The 23824-nt window shown below is 39.0% G+C and overlaps 1 protein-coding gene across 3 annotated transcripts in view; it reads right to left on the reverse strand.

Annotated features, from left to right (window-relative positions):
* Positions 1–23824, reverse strand: part of USP37 (ubiquitin specific peptidase 37) — a 465383-nt gene that overhangs the window by 224503 nt on the left and 217056 nt on the right. For all 3 annotated transcript variants that reach the window (XM_033944517.1, XM_033944518.1, XM_033944516.1), the window contains exon 12: positions 11759–11882. In XM_033944517.1, coding sequence (XP_033800408.1) covers positions 11759–11882 — 124 coding nt within the window. The remainder of the gene's footprint in view (positions 1–11758; positions 11883–23824) is intronic.

A 23824-nucleotide genomic window follows, 5' to 3' on the forward strand; every position in this document is an offset into this window, starting at 1 on the left:
AGAGGTGGTGGAGAGTAAAACTGTGACTGAGTTCAAAGAAGCGTGGGATGTACACAGAAGATTTAGAATCAGAAAATAATATTAAAGATTGAACTAGGCCAGTTACTGGGCAGACTTGTACGGTCTGTGTCTGTGCATGGCCGTTTGGAGGAGGATGGGCAGGGGAGGGCTTCAATGGCTGGGAGGGTGTAGATGGGCTGGAGTAAGTCTTAACAGAGATTTCGGCAGTTGGAACCCAAGCACAGTACCGGGTAAAGCTTTGGATTCTCGCCCAGAAATAGCTAAGAAGAAAAAAAAAAAATAATAAAATAAAATTTAAATTGAATCAGGTTGGGCAGACTGGATGGACCATTCTGGTCTTTATCTGCCGTCATCTACTATGTTACTATGTTACTATGGGTACATATTGAAATGAGCTTGGGAAATAATACCCTGGACTTGGTTAACATCTACGCTCCTAATACGAATCAAATGGAGTTTTTTAAGAACCTACAACAAATTTTACTCCCACTGGCTACTTCTAATTTAGTGGTGGCTGGAGATTTCAATGCTGTAATGGATCCAATTATGGATAAAAATCCAAGTAAAGTTATGAAATCATTAGGGTTAGATAATTTGGTACAATCTTGTGATTTAATAGATATATGGCGTATTCTTCATTTTAATGATCGGGAGTTTTTTTTGTTCACAGGTTCATAATTCTTTTTCAAGAATTGATTATATTTTCGTTTTGAACAAATTAGCACAGCATGTAATAAAATCTATTATAGATCCTATTCTCATATCCGATCATGGTGTTGTATGGATTGAGTTAAATTATGAGGAAAAGGATTATTCTAAGCCTATTTGGAGATTTGACAATTCATTGGTTGTAGATTCAAATTTTATTGAAGAATTTAAATTAAAGATGATTGAATTTTCCCAAATTAATGAAAATGATGATATTAATATAGAAATGTTATGGGATGCGTTCAAAGCAACTATGAGAGGTAATATTATATCACATGTGGCTTACATTAGGAAAAAGTTGAAGAAACAATTTTCTGATTTAGAGAAAGAAATTAAAATATTGGAAAGTACATAAGAACATAAGAAGTTGCCTCCGCTGAGGCAGACCATAGGTCCATCCTGCTCAGCGGTCCGCACCCGCGGCGGCCCATCAGGCCCATTGCCTGAGCAATGGTCTATTCCTATCTATACCCCCCAATCCCTTTTTCTTCTAGGAATCTATCCAAACCTTCTTTGAAACCATTTAATGTTTTCTTGTCTACAACAGCCTCTGGAAGCGCGTTCCATGTATCCACCACCCTCTGAGTGAAAAAGAACTTCCTAGCGTTTGTTCTAAACCTGTCCCCTTTCAATTTCTCCGAGTGCCCCCTTGTACTTGTGGCGCCCCTTAATTTGAAAAATCTGCCCCTGTCTATTTTTTCTATGCCCTTCAGGATCTTGAAGGTTTCTATCATGTCTCCTCTAAGTCTTCGCTTCTCCAGGGAGAAAAGTCCCAACTGCTTCAATCTGTCGGTATATGGGAGATTTTCCATTCCCTTTATCAGTTTGGTTGCTCTTCTTTGTACTCCCTCAAGTACCGCCATGTCTTTCTTGAGGTACGGCGACCAGTACTGGACACAGTACTCCAGATGCGGCCGTACCATTGCACGATACAGCGGCATGATGACTTCCTTCGTCCTGGTCGTAATACCCTTCTTAATGATACCCAGCATTCTGTTTGCTTTCCTAGAGGCTGTGGCGCATTGCGCCGATGCCTTCAGTGTTGCGTCTACCATCACTCCCAGGTCTCTCTCCAGGTTACTAACCCCTAGTGGTGTTCCCCCCATTTTGTATGTGAACATCGGGTTCTTTTTCCCCACGTGCATGACCTTGCATTTCCCCACGTTGAAGCTCATCTGCCACTTTTCGGCCCACTTTTCCAGCTGCGTTAGATCCTTTTGGAGATCCTCGCAGTCTTCCTTGGTTTGAGCCCTGCTGTATAGTTTGGTGTCATCTGCAAATTTAATGACTTCACACTTAGTTCCCGCCTCTAGATCATTTATGTAGATATTGAACAAGAGCGGTCCCAGCACCGACCCTTGCGGAACTCCGCTCGTGACCCCTTTCCAGTCTGAGTAGTGGCCCTTTACGCCTACCCTCTGCTTCCTGTTTGCCAGCCAGTTTTTGATCCATCGGTGGACCTCCCCTTGTACCCCGTGGTTCCATATCTTTTTAAGCAGTCTTTCGTGTGGCACCTTGTCGAAGGCTTTTTGGAAGTCAAGGTAAATGATGTCTATAGATTCCCCTTTATCCACCTGGCTGTTCACTCCCTCAAAGAAGTACAATAAGTTTGTGAGGCATGACCTACCCTTACAGAAGCCATGTTGACTCGGTTTTAGCTGCCCATTTTTTTCGATGTGTTCACAGATGCTGTCTTTAATCAGTGCCTCCATCATCTTTCCCGGGACTGAGGTCAGGCTCACCGGCCTGTAGTTTCCTGGGTCCCCCCTTGCGCCCTTCTTGAAGATGGGCGTGACATTTGCTATTTTCCAATCCTCCGGGATCTCTCCGGTTTTTAAGGATAGGTTGCATATCTGTCGAAGTGGCTCCGCTATTACGTCTTTTAGTTCCTTGAGTACCCTTGGGTGAATGCCATCTGGACCCGGCGATTTGTCGCTCTTTAGTCTGTCAATCTGCTTGAGTACATCTTCTTGGCTTACCTCTAAATCGACCAGCTTATCGTCTTGTTCTCCTATTACGATCTCCTCGGGTTCTGGTATGGTGGTTATATTCTCCATCGTGAAGACTGATGTGAAGAACTCATTTAACCTGTCAGCTATCTCTTTCTCTTCTTTTACAACTCCCTTTCTGTCTCCATCGTCCAATGGTCCCACTTCTTCTCTCGCCGGTTGCTTCCCCTTGACGTATCTGAAGAACGACTTGAAGTTTGTTGCTTCCTTTGCCAGTCTCTCTTCGTATTCTCTTTTTGCTTTTCTAATCACTCGGTGACACTCTTTCTGGTGTTCTTTGTGCCCTTTTTGGTTCTCCTCTGTTTGGTCTTTTTTCCATTTTCTGAACGATGCTTTCTTGTCGCTTATCGCCTTCTTCACTGCACTTGTTATCCACATTGGGTTTTTTGTTCTATTTTTTTTGCACCCTTTTCTAAACTTGGGGATGCATATGCTTTGTGCTTCGTGCACAGTCTCCTTGCACAAAGCATATGCATCCCCAAGTTTAGAAAAGGGTGCAAAAAAAATAGAACAAAAAACCCAATGTGGATAACAAGTGCAGTGAAGAAGGCGATAAGCGACAAGAAAGTAAATTAATAATTAAATGGGAATGGAATACATTACAACTATTATTAAAATCAAAAGCTAAATATAATGAGATCTCTTCTAAATTTGTAAGGAATGATTTGTTTTCTCAACAAACTCAATATTATGGAAATTCAAATAAGGCAGGAAGATTATTGGCAAATTATCTTAAAGCAAAGAAAAGAAAAGCAAAAATTGTTGTAATAAAAGATAAGAATGGACAATTACATAATAAAACTGATCAGATTATAAAACAATTTTTTAATTTTTATAAAGATTTATATTCTTCTGAGCCTTATAGGGATAGAGAAAAGGATGGATTAGAGTTTTTGAGTTTACTTAATGGACCACAAATTCCTGAACATATAAAAGGAAGTTTAGAAGAACCTGTATCTCTAAAAGAGTTAGAAACAGCATTGAAGTCTCTTAGAGTTGGATCCGCTCCAGGTGGTGATGGATATACGGTAGAGTTCTATAAATCATTTCAAATTACTTTGTTACCTTATTTGTTAAAATTATGTCAATACCAACTGACTAAAAGTTGTATATCAGGTACTATGGCAGATTCATTAATTATTGTCTTACCAAAACCAAACAAAGATCCTACTTTGGTATCAAACTACAGGCCTATTTCATTAATAAATGTAGATGGTAAAATTTTGGCCAAAGTTCTGGCATTAAGATTGGCTAAAGCTCTCCCTTTTATTATTGATACTCACCAAACAGGATTTGTTGCAAAAAGACATTCTTCTAATAATACTAGACTGGCTTTTCATACTTTAAGTTTAACAAAGAACATCCAAGATCCGGCATTCTTAATTTCTTTAGATGCAGAAAAAGCCTTTGATAGAGTTGAATGGTCTTTTATGTATCAAGCATTAGAATGGTTTGGTAAAGGGGCTGGTTTTATTCAAATGATTCAGACATTGTATAGCTCCCCTGGTGCAAGGCTATATATTAATAATAATTTATCAGATAGATTTAGCTTGCAAAGAGGAGTTAGACAAGGTTGTCCTTTATCTCCTTTGCTTTTTGATGTTGTTTTGGAACCCTTGTTGATAGCCATTAATCAGTCAAAGGGGATACAAGGAATTCCGTTTTCAAATTGGGAATATAAACTCTCTGCTTATGCGGATGATATTCTGCTTTATTTGAGGAAACCAGAGACTACTATTCCATGTTTGCTTGAATTGATTGAAAAATTTGGAAAATTTTCTGGGTACAAGATTAATTGGAGTAAATCTGAAGTTCTTCCACTAAATGTTCATTGTACCAAAAGATTATTTGATTCATTTACATTTGTTTGGAAAGAAGATGGATTAAAATATTTAGGAATTACTATTAGAAGTATTCAAGAAGATACAATAAAGGAAAATGAAAAATTTTTATTAAAGAAAGTGACAGAAATGTGTGAGCAATGGAATCCTTTGCATTTATCTTGGTGGGGGAGAGTTCAAACCATTAAAATGATGATTTTACCTGTGGTTTGTTATCAAATGAGTATGATACTAGTTTTTTTTCATGGGTCCTTTTATAAAAAGTTGAATGGTATTCTTACAAAATTTGTTTGGTTAGGGAAAAGACCTAGAATTGCTCTAGTATCTTTACAAAAAACAATTGTGGAAAGGGGGGGGGGGGTAAATTTTCCAAATTTTTATAGGTACCATCAAGCCTATATTTTAAGACAGGATATGTATTGGGTCCTTCCAGAGCTCATGGAGAATGTCCCGGACTGGTTATATTTGGAATGGCGACTCATGTTTCCTATACATTTGATTCATCTTTTGAGTATAAAAATGCCTAATAGATATAAGGGAAATAGAATCTTGATTGATACTTGGAAGACTTTAAGATATGTTAATAATTTATCACCTATTCCAATTTCTAAATCATTAAATCAATCCATTTGGCTAAACTCCAAGATTAAAATTGGCGGATATAAAATTCTCTGGAAACATTGGATCATTGCAGGAATGAAATATAAAAAAACCCAAGAAGAGGAGAGCAGAAAGGACTACAGGGTGAAACTGAAAGAAGCCAAGAGAGAGATACGTTTGGCGAAGGCACAGGCGGAAGAACAAATGGCTAAAAATGTAAAAAAGGGAGATAAAAATTTTTTCAGATATATTAGTGAAAGGAGGAAGATAAAAAATGGAATTGCTAGGCTAAAAGATGCTGGGAACAAATATGTGGAGAGTGATGAGGAGAAAGCAAATGTGCTAAACAAATACTTCTGTTCTGTGTTCACAGAAGAAAATCCTGGAGAAGGACCGAGATTGTCTGGCAAAGTTACATGAGAAAATGGTGTAGATTCTGCGCCGTTCACGGAGGAGGGTGTTTATGAGCAACTTGAAAAACTGAAGGTGGACAAAGCGATGGGACCAGACGGGATCCATCCCAGGATACTAAGGGAGCTCAGAGAGGTTCTGGCGAGTCCTATTAAAGACTTGTTCAACAAATCTCTGGAGACGGGAGTGATTCCTGGGGATTGGAGGAGAGCGGATGTGGTCCCTATTAATAAAAGTGGTCACAGGGATGAAGCAGGAAACTACAGGCCGGTGAGCCTCACTTCAGTTGTTGGAAAAATAATGGAAGTGTTACTGAAAGAAAGGATAGTGTATTTCCTTGAATCTAATGGGTTACAGGATCCGAGGCAACATGGCTTTACAAAAGGTAAATCGTGCCAAACGAACCTGATTGAATTTTTTGATTGGGTGACCAGAGAGCTGGATCGAGGACATATGCTAGATGTAATTTACTTGGATTTCAGCAAAGCCTTTGATACAGTTCCTCATAGGAGGCTGTTGAACAAACTTGAAGGGCTGAAGTTAGGACCCAAAGTGGTGAACTGGGTCAGAAACTGGCTGTCGGACAGAAGCCAGCGGGTGGTGGTTAATTGAAGTCGCTCGAAGGAAGGAAAGGTGACTAGTGGAGTCCCTCAGGGTTCGGTGCTGGGGCCAATCCTGTTCAATATGTATGTAAGTGACATTGCTGAAGGGTTAGAAGGAAAAGTGTGCCTTTTTGCAGATGATACCAAGATTTGTAACAGAGTAGACACCGAAGAGGGAGTGGAGAATATGAAAAAGGATCTGCAAAACTTAGAGGAATGGTCTAATGCCTGGCAACTAAAATTCAATGCAAAGAAATGCAGAGTAATGCATTTGGGGATTAATAATAGGAAGGAACCGTATATGCTGGGAGGAGAGAAGCTGATATGCACGGACGGGGAGAGGGACCTTGGGGTGATAGTGTCCGAAGATCTAAAGGCGAAAAAACAGTGTGACAAGGCAGTGGCTGCTGCCAGAAGGATTCTGGGCTGTATAAAGAGAGGCGTAGTCAGTAGAAGGAAGAAGGTGTTGATGCCCCTGTACAGGTCATTGGTGAGGCCCCACTTGGAGTATTGTGTTCAGTTTTGGAGACCGTATCTGGCGAAAGACGTAAGAAGACTTGAGGCGGTCCAGAGGAGGGCGACGAAAATAATAGGAGGCTTGCGCCAGAAGACGTATGAGGAGAGACTGGAAGCCCTGAATATGTATACCCTAGAGGAAAGGAGAGACAGGGGAGATATGATTCAGACGTTCAAATACTTAAAGGGTATTAACGTAGAACAAAATCTTTTCCAGAGAAAGGAAAATGGTAAAACCAGAGGACATAATTTGAGGTTGAGGGGTGGTAGATTCAGGGGCAATGTTAGGAAATTCTACTTTACGGAGAGGGTGGTGGATGCCTGGAATGCGCTCCCGAGAGAGGTGGTGGAGAGTAAAACTGTGACTGAGTTCAAAGTAGCGTGGGATGAACACAGAAGATTTAGTATCAGAAAATAATATTAAATATTGAACTAGGCCAGTTACTGGGCAGACTTGCACGGTCTGTGTCTGGCCGTTTGGTGGAGGATGGGCAGGGGAGGGCTTCAATGGCTGGGAGGGTGTAGATGGGCTGGAGTAAGTCTTAACAGAGATTTCGGCAGTTGGAACCCAAGCATAGTACCGGGTAAAGCTTTGGATTCTTGCCCAGAAATAGCTAAGAAGAAAAAAAAAAAAAAATTTAAATTGAATCAGGTTGGGCAGACTGGATGGACCATTCGGGTCTTTATCTGCCGTCATCTACTATGTTACTATGAATAAGAACTTTAAATGATGTTATTTCAAACGGAAAGCTGCTTAATTTTTCACAGTTGCAACATAAATATGTTTTTAATAAGTCACAATGTTTTAAATGGTTACAACTGAAGCAGGCTATTCAGGAGGGGTTCCCTGAATGGAAAGATCTTGGCATTCCTATGTTTTCAGGTGGATTTCTTGGGACACCAAGGCGCACAGTGGTATAAATTGATATATGGTTATTTAAATAAAAAACTGGTCTAAGAGACATTTGGAGTATTGAGATTAAGCACCAAATTTCTGCATCTCAATGGCCATGAATTTGGTCTTGGAGAATTAGATGTACAGTGTCGGCATCTATGAGACAAACATGGTTCTTTTTGTTGCATAGGGCTTTTTGGACCCCAGTTCGTTTACAAAAGTTGGATAATTCCAGATCTAATAAATGTTGGCACTGTAATCTAGAAGTAGGGACTTTGGATCATTTAATTTATTATTGTCCTTATATTAATGCCTTTTGGAAGTCAATTTGGTCTCAAGTTAATTCTTTATTAGAAAATCCAGTTGCTTTGTCCTATGATACAATTTTATTTGGAACATCAATGAGAGCAAAGAGCCAAATTTCAGCAAATAATAATAAACTTCTAATGATTATGACAGGAGTTGCCATTCAACATATAACTAGGAACTGGAAAGATCATACAAGACTTAATTACACATTTTGGTGGAATTCAATATGTTACATATATAAAATGGAACAAATTCTTGCTTTGCAAACAGGAAATTATACTAAGTTTAAAAAAATTTGGGGGCCATTGATTATATATGCGAATGATTAGACACCTTTTAATAGAGAGAATAATATGATATGGGATTGGGAGGGCATAATATATAAGATTAAACAAAATGTCTATTATATTTTAGAATAGATAGGGAGGGAGGAGGGATAATCAAGAATTTATTATTGAATAAGATGTACAAATGAATTGTATGAATATTTGATTTTTCACGGTATATTGTTGTAAGAAATGAAAATGAATAAAGAATTGGAAGAATGGGTGGGGAGGGAGGGGGTTAATTTAGAATTTATTATTGAATAAGATGTACAAGTGAATTGTATCAATATTTGATTATTTATTGTATACTTGTTATAAGATATGAAAATGAATAAAGAATTGGAAAAAAAAATTTTTTTAATTGAATCAGGTTGTGCAGACTGGATGGACCATTCGTGTCTTTATCTGCAGTCATCTACTATGTTACTATGTAACAGCTTATCACACCTGCTTGGAGACTGAGAACAGACTGGTTATATTAGGAGCAAGCATAGCTACTTATATTATAGCCAAAAGTCTTTGTCTCAGTCTCCACCTACTTGTCATGGTGAGCTATTACCCATCAGTGAACTGTACCGGTCTGGAGAGGCACTAAAGAATTTCTCTTTTCAAAACGATACATACCGCTTCTTCGTTTCCCCAGGCCCTGCACATTTCAGTTACTTCAATATTGTTCTTTACATAGAGATCCACTCCTCTACCTTTTCAACCATCTCTGTACTTTCTAAAAAAAAAAAATTATAGTCCAGTATGTATGTATGAACTATGCCTCAGTGATAGCAACAATATCCAAGTCTGCCTCTAACATCAGGGTTTGCAGATCTTGAATTTGTTGCATAGACTGTGATCATTTGTGGTCACTGCTTTTCAGCTATCTTTCAGTGACAACCTCATTTTTGTATGTTGTTTTTTTTTTTTGTTTTTTAAAAGTCTCATTTCCTGTTGCATTGCTAACAAGTGAATTGCTAATAGTGTTGTTTACATTGCTATCATTAACTGCTGTCAGATCTCGTCTTTTGCTGGGGGTGGCCACCAGAAGTGACCTGCATACATATGCCACTTCCACTTTCTAGTTTAAATGCCTAGAAACATATTCCTTGAATTTCCCAGCAAGGATTTATTTCCTGCCAGATTAAGATACAGCCCATCATTACATAGAAACATGACGGCATATAAAGGCCAAATGGCCCATCTTAGTCTGCCCATCCACAGTAACCATTATCTCTTTCTCTCTCCAAGAGATCCCATGTGCCTATCCTAGGCCCTCTTGAATTCAGACACAGTCTCTGTTTCCACCACCTCTTCATGGAGACTGTTCCACGTATTCTACCACTATATCGAGCGATGGTGCGCCCGCATCTGGAGTACTGCGTCCAATACTGGTTGCAGTACCTTAAGAAGGATATGGCGATACTCGAGAGGGTCCAGAGAAGAGCAACAAGAATGATAAGGGCATGAAAAACCTTTCATATGCTGAAAGGCTGGAGAAGCTGGGGCTCTTCACCCTGGAAAATCGGAGACTTAGAGGCGACATGATAGAGACTTATAAAATCATGAAAGGCATAGAGAAGGTGGAGAGGGACAGATTCTTCAGACTAGCGGGGACAACAAAAGCAAGAGGGCATTCAGAAAAATTGAAAGGAGACAGATTCAAAACGAATGCTAGGAAGTTCTTCTTTACTCAGAAGGTGGTGGACACCTGGAATGCGCTCCCAGAGGAGGTGATAGGACAGAATACAATGTTGGGTTTCAAAAAGGGATTGGATGACTTCCTGAAGGAGAAGGGGATTGAAGGGTAAAGATAGAGGGTAACTATACAGGATAGTAAATGAATAGGGAATAAATGATTTAGGTGAAGGATCACTTGCAGGTCATGGACCTGGGAGGCTGCCGCGGGAGCGGACTGCTGGGCACGATGGACCCATAGTCTGACCCGGCAGAGGCAATGCTTATGTTCTTATGTAGTTCCTGATCCAGCCCATCACTTTGGGACCCATCTCGAGGGCACTCAGTTTATTTATTAGATGTCTATGTGGAATACTGTCAAAGGCTTTGCTAAAATCTCAATACACCACATCTAGCACACATCCTCTATCCAATTTTCTGGTCACCCAGTCAAAGAAATTGATCAGATTTGTCTGACAAGACCTACCTCTAGTGAATCCATGTTGCCTCCGGTCCTGTAATCCACAAGATTCCAGAAACTTGACCATTCTCTGTTTTAAAAGCATTTCCATTCATTTGCTTACCACAGAAGTCAGACTTATCAGCTTATAATTCCCTACTTCTTCCTTATTTCCACTTTTGTGGAGAGGGACCACATCTGCACTTCTCCAGTCCTCCGGTACCACTCCCGACCCTAGAGACTCATTGAAAAGGTGAGATTTTATTTTTGATTATTACATAATATATCAATATTTGAATGAATTCACAATAAAGATGATTTTATGTATTATTGAATTGGGAAGGAGGGAGGGATGGGGGATTATTATATTCAATAAGAATGATATAAATTTAGATTTCTTACATAATATTTTAACATTATAGAATACTAATTTCCTAATGAAATGTTAAATTTGATGCTAATATGTGAGTTAATCAAGCATGTATCTTTAAATTTTATATGAGTTTAATTGATATACTTGTTGTAACATACAAAAATGAATAAACAATTATAAAAGAAAAGAAAATTAAATAACAAAAAAAAAAAAAAAAAAAAAGGTGAGTCAGAAGAGATACCAGAACTTCCCTAAATTCCTTTAGCACCCTCGGATATACTTCATCCAGCCCCATCACTTTGTCTACCTTTATTTTAGTTACCTTTATTTTAGCTAGCTCCTCACAAACACAACCCTCTGAAAATTGATCAGGGTCTATTACTCCTCCATCCCTATTCAAGTTTGTCTTCTGCGGTCCCGCTCCTGGCACTTCAGCCAGGAACACAGAGGATAAATATTTGTTAAGCAATTCAGCCTTTTCTTTATCAGCTTCTACATATTCCTCCCCTTCACCTTTGAGCCTCACAATGCCACTTTTGCACTTCTTCCTATCACTAATATATCTCTATAGTCTCTTATTTTTCCATGTATTACGCCATCCTCCTTTGTACCTAAAGCCTATAAAGAGAAACTGCAGGCTCAGATTTATTTTCCCCCCCCCCCAAAAAAAAAATAAAAGAGAAGCGATGGAGGGACGAGATGGAGGGGGAATGTCCTGGTACCACCAGTTTTATACCCAAGAGGCCAATATATAAAGCCTTTGTCCCATAAGCTCAACTGAAACCTTAGAAAGGAAAGCAGGAGCTGAACACAGGAATCTAAAACAGAGTTGAACACCAAGGTTCTACTGCCTGCTGGAAATAGAGTGTAGAATATAACTTTGCCAACTTTGTGCACTAGCTCCATTCAGTATCTCTATCTCTACCTGCTGGTAAATGGGCATAGCCCACAAGTATGGATTAATTCTTTGTAGACACTAAGGAAAATGTGATAATAGCATGGTAGACCAGTCAAGTACTTACATTTTGCATATATCCTGAGAACCGTTCTGCTGTAGCAGAAATGGCACTCTTCACTTTCTTTAGCAGCTCTTTTTTTGACTCAGGACTACAGATGTCTTTTCTGGCCAGCAGGAAGGCAAAACGCCTGTAGAAAGGAGTACAGCCCATACAAGAATCATTTAATGATCTGCAGTGCAATGGTTTATAAATTACCCTCTTAAGAGTACAATTTTGCAAATGAGATGATCACATTTACAAGCACGTTATATAGGTAAATGTTTAGAATAATTACTTTATGCATGTACACATGTACCTATGTAAAGGAGAAATTAGGTTCTTACCTGCTAATTTTCTTTCTTTCTGTTAGCCTGTAGACCGGTACAGTTCTTTACTTATCTCACTGTGACCAGCCGGGGAGACTGAGACCAAACTTTAATTGTAGTATATTAGCTGAGGCTTCCCTCCTAACCCAGTCTTTTCTCAGTCTCCAGCAGGTGAGATAGCCAAACAGAACCAAGGAAAACCTAACATGCAACAGTAATAACACTCCGAACAGGAGAGTAAAATAGCAAACACTTAGTAATAACTGTTGGAAAATGCATAGAACTAAAAACCTGCAGTGAAAATGTCCCCATAGCTCACCAGCTACGCCAGCTGATTCATAGCCGCTGTTCTTATATCTCCCTGGCTCTAGAAAAATACTAGAACCTGAAGAAAAGCAAATTCTTCATGTGAACAAAACCTGCAATCACCGCAGAAATACAGATAGGGTGGGGAACTGTACTGGTCTACAGGCTAACAGAAAGAAAATTAGCAGGTAAAAACCTAATTTCTCCTTCTGTGTCGCCTGATAGACCAGTACAGTTCTTTAATGATGGGACGTACCAAAGCAGTATCCATAATGGGTGGGACTCCCGAAGGGCCAACACCAGAACACACTCAACGAACACCGCATCCCGAATGAACCATTACAAATGCAAGCAGTGTCTCACTTCCGGCTCACCATATATTAGCTTTCCCACGTATTCATCATTATAGGACCCCCAGGGAACCCTGAAGAAGAGTTTTTGTCAAAATGCGGACCGTGTTGGGTCCTGCATCCCTAGCGGACTAGGTTCTTTAAGATTTTTATGTGGATCATTTTACTTTTATGTGGATGATATTAGTATACCTTTGGAACTTTGACATTTTCAAATAAAGTCCATTTAGGAACATTGTCATTCCACAGAGTTTCTTTTGGTTTCTTCTGGATTTTCTTCTCTATGGAGATTTTGGGGTCATTTATTTTTTGTTTTTGCCAATCAGTGAAAGATACATCAAGTTAAAAAAATGAGTGATAAGAGAAAATTACATAATTATTTAACAAACTTATCAAACAAGTGTGTTTTTAAAAATTTTCTAAAAACATTATAAGAATCTGACAAATTAGCGGGCTTAACCAAGCGTTCAGTTTGCCTAGTTGAAACGCAAATGTCTTATTCAAAAATTTCTTGTAACGACAGTTCCTAACTGAAGGATACATAAACATTAACTTACTACGAGTGTTTTTCAATGAGGTATAAAAAGAGATCTGAAACAAAGACAACCAAATTTAAAAAGAATATGTGCCTCAAAAGGCAACCAATGCAATTTAAAACTTCCCCTCCCCTACTTCCCTTTTGTTTCATGTATGTCAATGTGAACTTGTCCAGTATTTTTAATATTTGATAAGATATTGCTTTTAATTCACCTTTTTATTTTTATCTCATTATATTGTACACCATTTAGACACTTGTTTTGATAGACAATATATAAAAAAATAAAGAAACTTGAAACTTAATCCACTGCACAATGGTAGCCTTGGAAGTGCCATCCCACTTACGAGGACCCACTAAAAGGACAAAGGGATGATCCAATTTCCTGAACTCCTGGGTCCGCTGAACATAAGAGTGAAGAACCGGGCAGACATCCAATTTGCACAACTGTTTCTGCTCTGAAGATCCCTCCTGACAACTCAGCACCGGGAGGACTACAGATAGATAAACATGAAAAGGAAAAACTACTTTTGATAGAAAAGAAGGAACAGGCCGCAACACTATCCACTCCCTAAAGAACTCCAGGAAGGGAGACCTACAAGAGAAAGCCTGCAGCTCCGACATGCTTCTAGCAGAAGTAATAGCCACCACAAAGACCGCTTTAAGAGTAAAGTCCTTCAACGAGCAGGCACCCAAAAGCTCAAAAGGTGGGCGCACCCAAGATGGAACAGATGATCTAACAGGAGGCTTGAGCAACTTTATTTATTTAGCCTGTTCTCCCAAAGGAGCCCAGAACGGGTTACAAGAGTACATTCACATTATAAGCAGGATAAACTTTGGTGGGGGGGGGAAAAAAAAAAAAACTTGGTGTACATAGAGGTATAAATTTCAGCTTTTACAGTATAGTTGTAACATACAGATTTGGAAATATAGACTTAGTGGACAAAGGATGTTTTAAAATTTCAGCATTTTCCGAAGAGACAGCCTATGGTGGTTTAAATTACATCATTTTCTGTATGGACATAGTCTAACATAAGGTAAAATAGTTTTGTAGGTTTGTGCGTCATTGAAATATGGTGGGTTTTTGTTTTATATTATTTTTTATTTTCAAATTTTACATAAAGTGTACAATATAATAAAATACAATTGATAAATATACAATATCACTTTTATATCTAATACATTATATTCTAAGTATATTTTTCTCCCTTTCCCTCCCCCTACTCTTCTATTACTTATATTCATACATTATATATTGTATAATATATTATAACATATTATGTATAAAGTTATTTTCAGTACCCCCCCTTTATGTGTGTCACAAAAATCATATTGAAAAGAAGAAAAGAAGAAGAAAAATTCTGCTATTTATTCATTACAATATTTTGTCAATGGCCCCCATATTTTTATAAATTTTGTATATGTCCCTCTTTGTATTGCTATTGTTCTTTCCATTTTAAATATATGACATATTGTATTCCACCAAAATGTATAATTTAGATTGTTATAATTCTTCCAATTATTGGTTATATGTTGAATGGCAACCCCTGTCATAATTAATAAAAGCTTATTATTTTCTGGTGTAATTTGACTTTTTTTTCTCATCATCATTCCAAATAATATTGTATCATATGATATTGATATATGATTTTCCATCAATTTATTAATTTGTGGCCAAATTGAATTCCAAAAACTTTTAATATAGGGACAATGATACAGTAAGTGGTCTAACGTCCCTGGTTCCAGATTACAGTGCCAGCATTTATTTGACTTAGAACTGTCTAATTTTTGCAAACGTGTATGGGTCCAAAAAACTCTATGTAATAAAAAGAACCAAGTTTGTCTCATAGATGCTGACACTGTACATCTCATTCTCCAAGACCAAATTAGTGGCCATTGAGATGCATTAATTTGATGCTTAATCTCAATGCTCCAAATGTCTCTTAGACCATTTTTTGGTTTTTTATTCAAATATCCAGATATTAATTTATACCACAATGCGGCTTGATGTCCTAGGAAGTCTGCTTGAAAACATAAGAACTTTAAACTATATTGATTATTCAATGTTTTCCATTCAGGGAACCCAACCTGAATGGCCTGCTTCAATTGCAACCATTTAAAACCTTGTGTTTTATTAAGACCAAATCTATGTTGCAATTGTGAAAATTCCAGCAGTTTGCCTTCTGAAATAACATCATCTAGAGATCTAATGCCTGCAATAATCCAGTTCTTCCAAAGGATTTGAGCTCCGCCAATTTTGATCTTGGAGTTTATCCATAAAGATTGATTAGTTGATTTATTTATTGGGATAGGTGTTAATTTACTTATAAATCTCAATGTTTTCCAAGTATCCATTAAAATTTTATTTTCTCTATATCTTCTAGGCATGTTAATACTTGGAAGGTGAACTAAATTTAGGGGAAACATAAGGCGCCATTCCAAATACAACCAATCTGGTGCATTATCTATAAGTTCTGGGAGGATCCAATACATACCCTGACGTAAAATATAGGCTTGATGGTACCTATAGAAATTTGGAAAATTTACCCCTCCCTCCTTAATTGATTTTTGCAAGGTTACTAAAGCTATTCTAGGTGTTTTACCAAGCCAAAGAAATTTTGTTAAAATGCTATTAAGTTTTTTATAAAAGGACCCCTGAAAATAAATAGGTATCATACTCATTTGATAACAAACTACAGGTAATATCATCATTTTAATAGTTTGAACTCTTCCCCACCAAGAAATATGTAATGGGTTCCATTGCTCGCATAACTCCGTAACTTTTTTTAATACAAATTTTTCATTCTCTTTTACAGTATCTTCAATTGTATTTTTAACTTGAATGCCAAGATATTTAAATCCTTCTTCTTTCCATATGAATGGAAAAGTGTCAAATAGTCCTTTTACACAATGAATATTTAAAGGTATAATTTCAGATTTATTCCAATTAATTTTATAACCTGAAAATTTACCAAATTTATCAATTAATTCCAATAAAGAAGATAAGGTAGACTCTGGATTTCTCAAATAAAGCAAAATATCATCAGCATAAGCCGAAATTTTATATTCCATATCTGAATATGGAATACCCTGTATCTCCTCCTTTTGCTGTATTGCTAACAATAAGGGTTCTAATACAATGTCAAATAACAAAGGAGATAAAGGACAACCCTGTCTAACTCCCCTCTGCAATTGAAAACCATCAGATATCATATTATTAATATTTAATCTTGCAATCGGGAAGCTATACAAAGTTTTTACCATTTGTATAAATCCAGAACCTATACCAAACCATTCTAAAGCCTGATACATAAAATTCCATTCTACCCTATCAAACGCTTTTTCTGCATCCAATGAGACTGTAAAAGTTGGTTCATCTATTTTTTTTGATAAATTTAACATATGAAATAATAATCTAGAGTTATTAGAGGAATGTCTTTTAGCAACGAAACCCGTTTGATGCATGTCTATAATATATGGGAGAGCTTTGGCTAATCTTAGAGCCAAAATTTTCACCAAAAGTTTATTATCCACATTTATCAAAGATATAGGTCTGTAGTTTGAAACCAAAGTAGGATCTTTATTTGGCTTAGGCAAAACAATTATTATTGATTCAGCCATAGTACCTTTAATATCACCTTTTATAAATTGTGTCTGATATAATTTTAGTAAATATGGGGTAAGGACATTTTGAAATGTTTTGTAAAATTCTACTGTATATCCATCACCACCTGGAGCGGATCCAACTCTAAGAGATCTCAATGCTGTTTCTAATTCTTTTAATGATATAGGTTCATCTAAACTCCTTTTTAAATGTTCAGGAATTTTAGGTCCAATAATTGAATCTAAAAAATTTTTACCATCTTTTTGTCTCTCAAAATAAGGCTCGGAAGAGTACAGGTCCTTATAAAATTTTAGAAATTGTTTTAAAATTATATTTGTTTGATTTGTTATTATACCATTATCATCTTTTATTCCATTTATATTAGTTCTTCTTTTTTTTGCTTTAAGATAATTTGCCAATAATCTTCCCGCCTTATTAGAATTTCCATAATACATTGTTTGCTTGGAAAACAAATCTCTTCTTATCATTTTTGAAGTTAATTCATTATATTTACCCTTTGCTTTCAAAAGAGCTTGCAAAACTTCATATTCCCATTTACTTACCAATTTAGCTTCTAATAATTTTATTTCTTTTTCTAATTCTATATATTGTATTTTAATCTGTTTTCTAATAAAAGCTGAATATGATATAATATTACCTCTCATAGTTGCTTTAAATGCATCCCAAACATTCTCAATAGATGTATCCTCCACTAAATTTATTTGAAAGAAATCATTAATTTGTGTTTTAAAATTTTCCAAAAATTTGTCATCCACAAGCAATGCATTATCAAATCTCCAAAGAGGTCTACCATTCTCCAATTGATCTAATTGTAATTCTATCCATACTCCCGCATGATCCGAAATAATAATAGGATCAATGGAAGCTTTTATCACCTGTTGCACTTTATTTGTTGAAACAAAAATATAATCTATTCTTGAAAATGATTTATGAACCTGTGAACAGAATGAAAATTCCTGATCATTAAAATGAAGAATACGCCATATATCCTTCAAATCACATGATTGAGCCAAATTATCTAAACCTAAAGATTTTATATTTTTACCTGGTTTTTTATCTAATAATGGATCCATTACAGCATTAAAATCTCCAGCCACCACTAAATTAGAAGCAGCCAGTGGTAAGAACATATTCTGTAACTTTTTAAAAAATTCTGATTGATTTGAATTAGGGGCATATATGTTAAACAACGTCAGGGCATTATTTCCCATACTTACATCAATATGTAACCATCTTCCATGTGGATCTGAATTTACTACTTTGAAATTGGCCATACATTTTTTATTTATAAGAATTGCTACCCCTGCTTTTTTACCCTCTGCTGGAGCAAAAAAACATTCTTTTACCCATCCACCAGTTAGTTTCTGTGATTCTTTTATATTAAGATGGGTCTCCTGCAGACAGTAAATATCCGCATTTTGCTTTTTTAAAAATGCTAATACTTTTTTCCTTTTGATTATATGGTTCAAGCCATTGACATTGATAGAGTATATCTTAAAAGTCATTATAAATTCTGATACTTATCATTATAATCTTCTTTTCCTCTTCTTTCATATTTATAATCCAAAAAATATTCTCTGACACACATATTTACCCCTGAAGTATCCAATCCCTTATTAATTTTTTTCTTTAATCATTCTAATAAATCCCATATTTTTCCCTCCCTTTCCCACCCAATATAATGACTGCTTAAGGATACACATAGGAATAGCAATCCGAACATTCCCCTCCCCCCTAGGCAACCAATGTTCAATCAATATCCCCTTCTATCTATCTGTATTAATCTTTACTGTCTTTAATCATTTTTTGTTCTTAACATTTCATTAATGTATCTTTATTTTTAAACAATTTTTAATTTATATTTTCCTAGTATTAAATTTTACATCATAAAATTATATCTTAAACATATATTTAATATGGTATTAATATTTTTTGTATATCTTATATTTTTTCCTCTTTATATTTTTATTATCTTTTCTTTAGTTTATGTTTTCTTTTCTTCAGTATTACAATGTCTCATATTTTTATAATTTTTCAGAATGTCAACAAAACCAATCTTTTTTTTTTTTTTTTTTTTTTAAGAATACCTTGTACAGAAAGCAAATTAGCAATTCTAAATAAAGCAAGAAACATTCCAATAACATTAAATCATATATTAACTAAAATGCTCAAGTCCTCTAAGTTGGATCCAAGATTTCTTATAAAATAAAGCCAAAATTAAAGAATTGAACTTAATGTACACTCTTTCATAAAGTTAGCTGGAAGGCTGATTGCTGGGATTAACCTATAGTCATAGAGCTTATGATTTTTCTACCTCCAATCGGGAGAGCGCTAAAAAAGAAGTCAATTGATTAGGCTCAAAGAAAACATATTTAACTGATCGGTGATGGACTATGCATTTACAAGGGTGTCGCAAATAAAAAGTAGCACCCATGTGCCTCAGGCCGCGCCCCCAGGTGGGACCTAAGGCTCCAGGGCCTATTCTGATTGGCCCACGCGCCTTAGGCCCCACCAGTAGGCGGAGCTTTAGGATGGATGGGCCAATCCGGCCTCATTCCTTCGTTGGCTGCCTGCCGGACAGGCGGGTTTGGCTCCCGTCTGTCCGGCCAACTACCAAAGGTACGGGGAAGGGGGGTGGGGGAGTCGTGGGGGTCGCCAGGGGGGTCGCGGGTCGGCTGGGGGGGGCGGTCGGAGGTTCTTGGGGGGGGGGCGGTCGTTGGGGGGGAGGGGGGTTTGCGTCGAGGGCAGGAGGGCCTGGGATCCCTCCTGCCCGTAATGTAGTGCGGGGTGGGGTTAGGGGGTCGCCGTGGCCAGGAGGATTTGGGCTCCCTCCTGGCCCGATATTGTTGGGGAGTCGGCGGTCCTTCGGGGGGAGGGATGTATCGGACGTCGGGGGGGGGGGCATCAGGCTTTCAGGATGGGGACAGACCTTCAAGGGGGGACAGTGCACGGAAGTCAGGGGGGGGTGAACGGAGAGTCGGGACAGCGCACGGAAAGTCAGGGCGGGCGAAAGGAGCGTCGGGCAGCATGCGCGGTATACCCGTGAGCGCGGTATACCAAAGTTTTTGTACATATCGTGATTTCTGCGCGCTATACCCGTGTGCGCGTTTTATACGGGTGCGCGTTATTTGCGTGAAAATACGGTAGTTTTACCACCCATATCCCTCTATGCCTCTCATAAGGAGATGTGCATCTAATTTGCCTTTGAATCCTAGCACAGTGGATTCCTTAATAACCTCCTGTGGAAGAGCATTCCAGGCGTTCACCACTCGCTGCGTAAAGCAGAACCTCCTGACATTTGTCCTGGACTTGTCCCCCCTTAGCTTTAAACCATGTCCTCTTGTCCGTGTCACGTTGGACAGTGTAAATAATTTGTTTTTCTGCTCTATTTTATCGATGTCTTTCAGTATTTTGAACGTCTCTATCATGTCCCCTCGCAGCCTCCTCTTCTCAAGGGAGAACAGTCCTAGTTTCTTGAGTCGTTCCTCATATTCCAAGTTCTCCATACCTCTTATTAGCTTCGTTGCTCGTCTCTGCACCCTCTCCAGCAGTTTTATATCCCTCTTTAGTTTGGGAGACCAATGTTGGACACAGTATTCCAAGTGTGGTCTGACCATTGCTCTATAAAGCGGCATTATGACTTTCTCCGATCTGCTCATGATTCCTTTCTTTATCATTCCTAACATTCTGTTCGCTTTCTTTGCCGCTGCCGCGCATTGTGCCGACGGCTTCAGGGTCCTATCTATCAGTACACCCAGGTCCCTTTCTTGTTCGCTCTTACCAAGAGTTGCTCCTGACATTCTATACTCGTGTTCCTTATTCTTACTGCCTAAATGCATTACTTTGCATTTCTCCACGTTGAATTTCATCTGCCATTGCTCTGCCCATTTCTCTAACTGATACAAGTCGCTCTGGAGTTCTTCGCTATCTTTCTGCATTCTGATTGTCCGGCATAGCTTTGTGTCGTCTGCAAACTTAATGATCTCACTGGATATTCCGTCTTCAAGGTCATTGATATAAATGTTAAATAGGATCGGCCCAAGTACCGAGCCCTGGGGCACACCACTAGTCACTTTCTCCCAGTCTGAGAACTTCCCATTTATGCCCACTCTCTGCTTCCTGTTTTCCAGCCATTTGCCTTTCCACCTGTGTATATCTCCCTCTATTCCATGGCATTGTAGTTTCCTGAGAAGTCTTTCATGCGGAACTTTGTCGAATGCCTTCTGGAAGTCCAAATATATTATGTCGAGATAAATGAGGAGATGCTAATGGATAAAGCATGAAGGTCGACCGATTTTGGGTCGAATGTAGTTGTTTTGTGTGATGCAGTGTTTTCTGCAGGCCCTTTGGTCTTAGTATGTATGTTGAATAAGATTATGTGGTGGTCAATCCAGGGGACTTGAAAGTTAGTCAGCGGGGTTGGTTTGTTGTTGAGTAGCAGGCCTTTTGAGATAAAGATCATGTCCAGAGTGTTCCCAGAGGAGTGAGTGGGGGAGTGGACTTGGATGAAACCGATGCCAGACAGTGTCTTTGTGAATTCCCTTGGTGCACCGGTGATTTCTGGGTATTCTGCAAAGTTAGTCTCCTAGGATGACAATTTGTTTGTAGTTGACTGAAAGGTTGCTTATCATAGTTAGTAGTTCGTCGAGCACCGACATTGGGGAGGAGGGGGCTCTGTAGATTAATATGAATACGGCTTTACTGCCATGGCCTATTGAGAGAATGAGGCCATCCAGGCCTTCTAGTGAGATAGAGTTTATATGTCGTGGGTTCAACTTGGATTTTGTGATGGCTGCCACCCCACCCCCTTTTTTATTGGGGCAGGAACATGCCAGTGCTTGGTAGCCCTGTGGACATAGAGCACCTAGGATGGCCTCGTCATCCTTCAGCCATGTTTCAGTCACTAATAGGCTGTCCCATCTTTTAGAAAACAATTGAAGACCTATCTTTTTTCTAAATATTTGACTGTTTAATGAATCATTTTGTTTCATGTAATATGTTTACTTTTATAACTTTTTGTAAACCGCGTTGAACTTCTGGTTACACGGTCAATAAGCACAATGTTATGTTATGTCTGTTATAGCATCTAATAGGATGAGGTCTTTGCCGTTTACAGATCTGGCATTTATTAAGGCTGCTGCGATGGCATTTGCTTGTTCTGTATTTGTCAGAATTTTTATGAGGTTGGGAGTTTGGCAGGTATTTGCTTCATGTGATAGCGGTTTGTCAGTTCTCCATAGCAGCCCTGGACAGTGATAACAGGGATGTGGAAAGCCATTATGGGGAGTATAAGTGTGATAGCAGTGATAGGGCTCGGTGTGTTTGGTTGTCTGGGTTTCTTGTGAAAGGGTTCCAGCATGGTATCAGTCTGGGCCTACTTGGTCTGCAAAAAGGGCCCCTCGGCAGGGCCCGTCTGCGGGAAAGATCTGCCTGCTTGGCAGCCCTTTAAAGGTCTGTAGAGAAGCTAGATAGGCTCCTGGGAAGAAGGGGCGGGGCATCCCACCAAAGAAAAGGCTTTGAAAAAGATGGAAGTCTCAGTGCATTGAGGGGCACGACTGGTCTCCTTCCCCTCACTGTGCTGATGATTTAAGTTGAAACGCTGGAGCCCAGAGCCCTTTAAAAGGCTGTAGAGAAGCTAGGTTGGCTCTGGGGAAGAAGGGGGAGGGGCTTCCTGCCGAAGAAAGGTTTTGAAAAAGATGGCAGTCTCGGTGCAGTGAGGGGGATGACTGGTCTGCCGATTTAAGTTGAAATACTTGGCTGCATGCAAAAAACAAATGGCATCAGGAATGGCAGTCAAACGCTGACCTCACACCAATCTACGAAAGGTAGACAAGGCTGAAATCTGAACCGGGAGAAAAAAACAAGCCAGGCCCCAGTCCATGCCATCCTGCAAAAACTCCAAGATGTTAGGCAAGGAAGTGCGAAAAGAAATCACTCCATGCGCTGCACACCAGTCCTCAAAGACACGCCAAGCCCGCACATAAGCCCGCGAAGTGGAAAGTCTCCAGGACCCCAAGAGGGTTGAGATCACCTTATCTGAATATACCTTATTACCTAGGCGTTCCCTTTCAAGAGCTAAACCATAAGACAAAAGGGACCCTGGTCGAATACTGGAATGGTTCCCCGAGTCATAAGATCTGTCGATAGAGGCAGAGGTAGAGGATCCGCCACCAGATGATGCACCAGGTCTGCATACCACAGATGTCTGGGCCAATCCCGGGCCACCAGGATCACGAAGCCGGGGTGCCAAACAATGCAAAGAAGAATTTTGCCCACTAACGGCCACGGAGGAAATACATACAAAAGATCCCCCCCCTCTTTTTCAATCTCTTCATCCTCTTCTTTTCTTCCCAACAGGCCAACCCTACGTCAACTCCTCACCTCGTCCTGAGGAACAGATTCCAGATTCTCCAAGAAGAAGCTGCCGACGACGAACAAGAACAGACTCGACATGAAGAACAGGAGCAGACCCAACAAGCAGCTCCATCTGATGACCGACTCCCCCCCCCCCCCCCCAACGAAAGAAGCGCAGAGTAATAGTCATTGGGGACTCCATGCTGAGGGGCACCGAGGGACCAATCTGCAGGCCGGATACACTCTCGAGAGAGGTTTGCTGTCTACCTGGAGCCAGGATATGGTACGTCACCACCAACCTGGGTAAACTACTCACACCTCATGACCATTTTCCTATGTTTCTTATCCACATAGGTACGAACGACACTGCAAGAAACACCCAGGAGACCATCACCAGAGATTTCGGAGCCTTGGGTGTGAAGCTGAAGCAGACGGGTGCGCAGGTGGTCTTCTCTTCAATCCTCCCAGTTAGAGGCAAGGGAAGAGCCAGAGATGAATGTATCCTAAGAACCAACGAATTGCTACAAGGATGGTGTCGGGATATGAACTTTGGATTCCTGAATCATGGAGAGGCGTTACAAAGACTTCTGGGAC

The sequence above is a fragment of the Geotrypetes seraphini genome, chromosome 5 (assembly GCF_902459505.1).
Source record: "Geotrypetes seraphini chromosome 5, aGeoSer1.1, whole genome shotgun sequence".
Lineage (NCBI taxonomy): Eukaryota > Metazoa > Chordata > Amphibia > Gymnophiona > Dermophiidae > Geotrypetes > Geotrypetes seraphini.